We start from the raw sequence: 4,699 nt of genomic DNA, 5'->3' as shown, positions 1-4,699 counted from the left end.
TGATAATATTATAAGCACTACTATCAATAATTTGGATAATAATAATAAATCATCTACAATTAATGATAACAATGCAGTACTTAAAATCAATAATGGAAATAATAATAGAAATACCGTAAATATCAATTACAATAGTGAATCAGTAACTATATATAATAAGGATGGTAATCAAAATTACATTACTATTGGAAAAGATAGTAAAATTATAACTATTTATAATAATAATAATAATATCAATGTAATTACTATCCTTGGTAGTAGTCAATTAATTACTGTAAATAGCCGTTCTAATAATAGAAATACGTTTGTTATTAAAGGTCACAAAGGTATGATTACTTTTAACAATGATGATCATAGTAATGTTAATTCCATTAATTCATAAATAATGGAAATATGAGTACTGATAATACCGATCATAAAATAAATATTGATAATAATGATAAAAATAACAATAATAATTATTCCTTATCAAAAAAATCCGTATAAGAATCTAGCCTAGATTCCTATGTGGGTTTCTACATGATTTCCCATAGGAAATTAGCATCGATCCCGATGTAAATTCCTGTGTAGGTTTCCTACTTGGGAACCCCGCAACCCACAATTTCCTATATGGATTTTCCGTACGGAAATCCGAATACCTATGGTTTCCTACATGGATTCTTATATAAATTCATACACTCCTATATTAATTCCGATGGATTCTCACATAAATCCATACTTTCTTATATGGATTCCTATGGGTTCCCATGCAATCCAACATGGATTTTTTCGAAAGGGTTATTTATTAATACACTGTAAAAAGAGCGGTGTTAAAAATGGACTCGTTTCAACTCCACCCGGTGTAAAAATGAAATTACACCGGTGTAGGAGGAATAATACACCGGTGTTAAAAATACCGGTGTCAAAGCGGGGTAAATTGCGTCCGCTTGGAGTATTAACTTTAAAGATTATAAAACACAAAAAATGTCAGTTCTTTATGAAAATTGATAAGAAATATCATTTATTAACTAGTATAGTGATCGAGTAAGTAAAAATATTTACAAAATAAAATATTTTAACACCGGTACCGAATATTTACACCGGTGGCGGCGTTATTTTCACACTGCTTTCGGGGGTAAATTTAACACCGATAATTTTAACACCTACACCGCTTGGACTTACCCCGGTGATTTTTTACAGTGTAAGAATAATAACTTAATAATATATCAATAGATAATATGTACTTAATATAAGATATTGTATTTGATTAGAATGAGCTTCGGCTGTACCTAGTTCATTGGTTTGCTTTTATTTATTTCAATAATATTTTTGATAATTTTTTTTAATACTGAGTTTGTAATTTGAAATATTGCAATAGAATCATAAGTTTTATATTTTAATAACCCCTATTATGTGTTTCATATGTGACGGTGAGGCTAAGATATTTATAAACTTTTTTATTAATTTGGCACTTGGACATTTTTTAAATTAATTAAATAATGCTATTAAGTAGGTAAGTTTGTGTTTATTACCCTTCTACTATATTTTCTGCCCTTTTTCTACTAAAGAGGCTAGCGCTCTCTCACTTTAAGACGATAACGTAAGATTCAAATTAAGAGTAGGGACTCAAGGTCAACCGAGAAAGGGTTAATAGTGACTGCGATCACACATCTTAGTCTTTTCAATATCGACTTCCATGGTTTAAAATCGATAGATTAAAAAAATGAAGTAATCTTACTATTAACATTGAGCCGTGATAAGTTTAAAAAAATAACCCAAGCTTATAAAAAAAGACCACAAAAACAAAATTATCTCTAGACTGATATTGTCAAAATTACGATATCTCCCAAATCAATAATAATAACAATAGTATGATAAAAATGATATAAATAGCTACAAAAATGGACAGTCAACAACACATTGGACAGCATACAGTTAACAGTTAAAATTTTTATTTTCTACTAACAAAAAAGTAATAACAATAAGAATAACAATGTTTCCAAAAAATTTCTGGATTTTCTTTTTCATAACTTCATTCGCTGAAATCAAGGTAATTAATCGTACACAAAAAAATAATCGCTAGCTGCTAGCGATTTTGTTCTTTAGCAGCTAGCGATTAAAAATCGCTTGCTGGAAGCGATTTTTTCGCTAGCTGATAACGATATTTTTGCTAGCAGATTACACATATATATAAATTCATTTCAATGATAAAAACAGTTGTATTTGTTGTATTTTCGAGTCATACCGATGCTTAACTTTTTTTTATACAAGGAACAAATGTGTAATCTGCTAGCAAAAAAATCGTTATTAGCGAGCGAAAAAATCGCTTCCTGCAAACGATTTTTAATCACTCCCTGTTAAAGAAAAAATTGCTAGCAGCTAGCAAAATAATCGCTTGCAGCTAACGATTAAAAATCGCTAGCTGCTAAAGAAAAAAATCGCTAGCAGCTAGCGATTATTTTTTTCAGTGTAGTATTCGATAATAATGATAATAATAAAAATAATAATAATAATATATTAAATTTATTAAAGGGGCGTTCAATTGAAAACAATAATCCAATGGTAGAAAATTATGATTGTTATCAAACTAGATATGATACAATCGAATGTTTTCCGAAGGGTTCCATAAATTTTATGGAAAATAAAATAAATAACACAAATTTATTCGATTTTGGAATAAATAATAATTACGAGAACGGAACAACTATCAATGATGATATTATAAGCACTACTATCAATAATTTGGATAATAATAATAAATCATCTACAATTAATGATAACAATGCAGTACTTAAAATCAATAATAGAAATAATAATAGAAATAACGTAAGAATCACCCACAATGGTGAATCAGTAACTATACATAATAAGGATGGTAATGAAAATTTCATTATTATTGAAAAAGATAGTAAAATTATAACTATTCATAATAATAATAAGAATACTAATGGAATTACTATCTATGGTAGTAGTAAATTAATTATTGTATATAACGGTGCTAATAATAGAAATGCGTTTGTTATTAAAGGTAACAAAGGTAGGATTATTTTTAAAAATCGTGATAATAATAATGTTAATACCGTTTATAAATAAATAATTAAAATATGAGTACTGATAAGACCGATTATAAAATCAATGTTGATAATAATGATAAAAATAACGATAATAATTATTCCTTATCAAAAAAATCCGTACAGGAATCTAGCCTAGATTCCTATGTGGGTTTCCATATGGTTTCCCATAGGAAATCAGCATCGATCCCGACATAAATTCCTGTGTAGGTTTCCTACTTGGGAATCCCGAAACCCACAATTTCCTATGTGGATTTTCCATATAGAAATCCAAATACCTATGGTTTCCTACATGGATTCTTATATAAATTCATACACTCCTATATTGATTTCTATGGATTCTCACATAAATCCATACTTTCCTATATGGATTCCCATGCAATCCCACATGGATTTTTTTGAAAGGGCTATTAATGAGTATAATAATTTAATAATATTTTAATAGATAATATATGTACTTAATATCAGATATTGTATTTGATTAATAAATAATTACAACAGAAACTACACTGATAGAAGGATTTTTTAATATTTAATAAGCCTTATTAACTGTTAATAAATGATTTTTTAACAGAGATGATTTAATAAATATTTATTAACAGTTAACAAATCATTTATTAAAGACAATTTATTAACTGTTAATAAATAATTTATTAAGAGAGTTAAATAAAAAGTGAGCATAAAAGCTCTACTTTGACACTTTTTGTAACCTCATAACTTCAATAAATAATAGAATTTAATCAGATGAGATCGATTTATAGTTTTCTTATAGAAAAAATAGAGAAAATAAAATGAATCATAAAAAAATAGTTGTAATAAATTACAGAATTTTTTTTTGCGGTGAAAATTATTAGGGTAACATAAATTAAAATAATTTACAAGGTAAATTAAAAATATTTACAATTAATAATTGTTTTACTAAAATTTTTTTATTTTTTCTCAACAACAAATATGCAAAAAATAAATTAATGTTTACATAAATATATCTTAAATTAAGTTACGACGATAAACAACATGCCTGATGTAACATGAATTTCATTTCATCACTACTATTTTCTATGATTCTTCCAGAGTATCTAAATCAGTTATATCATGCTCTACAGAAAAATGGAAAAAACTATATCACTAATAAAATGATAATTATTTTTATATTAATAAGTTTAAAGGTTCCCGATATGTATGAAGACTTTAATCTTATTCGATGAATTGTACTGACTCATCAACATTGGATATAGATCACCTAGGCCCTATAAATTTAGCAACACATCCATTTCAATCAATTTTTAAAAAACTTGATGGGTCACTTTAAACTTTTTTATTTAAAACTCAACACAAAAATATTTTATTATGTTCAGTACTCAGTATCGTATCTTTATTAAGAAAGGTTATAGCGTTATTTGTTTATGAACGATCTTCACAGCGCACCTTAAAAAAAGACACATTTACTCCAACAATAATTTATTAACTGTTAATAAATATTTGTTAACTATTAATAAATATTTATTAATATTTAATAAATTCTTCTATCAGTGTACTGAAAAATTTTTAAGATTTTTAAATAAGGGAGAGTGGGTCAAAATGGGCTTACATTTATATTACATTTTAGCTCTATTTTTTCAAGGGATCATTTTGTCTCACTCTCCCGTATA

The 4,699-nt window shown here is 26.7% G+C and overlaps 1 protein-coding gene across 1 annotated transcript; it reads left to right on the top strand.

Annotated features, from left to right (window-relative positions):
* The first annotated feature begins 1,874 nt into the window (after positions 1-1,874).
* On the top strand, positions 1,875-3,557 carry LOC130671229 (uncharacterized protein DDB_G0288805-like). The gene is made up of 2 exons (XM_057474998.1): positions 1,875-2,029; positions 2,512-3,557. The coding sequence occupies exons 1-2, from the start codon at positions 1,973-1,975 to the stop codon at positions 3,070-3,072; spliced, it is 618 nt and encodes a 205-aa protein (XP_057330981.1). The 5' UTR covers positions 1,875-1,972; the 3' UTR covers positions 3,073-3,557.
* The last annotated feature ends 1,142 nt before the right edge of the window (positions 3,558-4,699 follow it).

The sequence above is a fragment of the Microplitis mediator genome, chromosome 1, assembly GCF_029852145.1.
Source record: "Microplitis mediator isolate UGA2020A chromosome 1, iyMicMedi2.1, whole genome shotgun sequence".
In the NCBI taxonomy this organism is placed as follows: domain Eukaryota; kingdom Metazoa; phylum Arthropoda; class Insecta; order Hymenoptera; family Braconidae; genus Microplitis; species Microplitis mediator.
The sequence above is the reverse complement of the archived record's forward strand: the minus strand, read 5'-3'. Positions and strand labels throughout refer to the sequence as shown.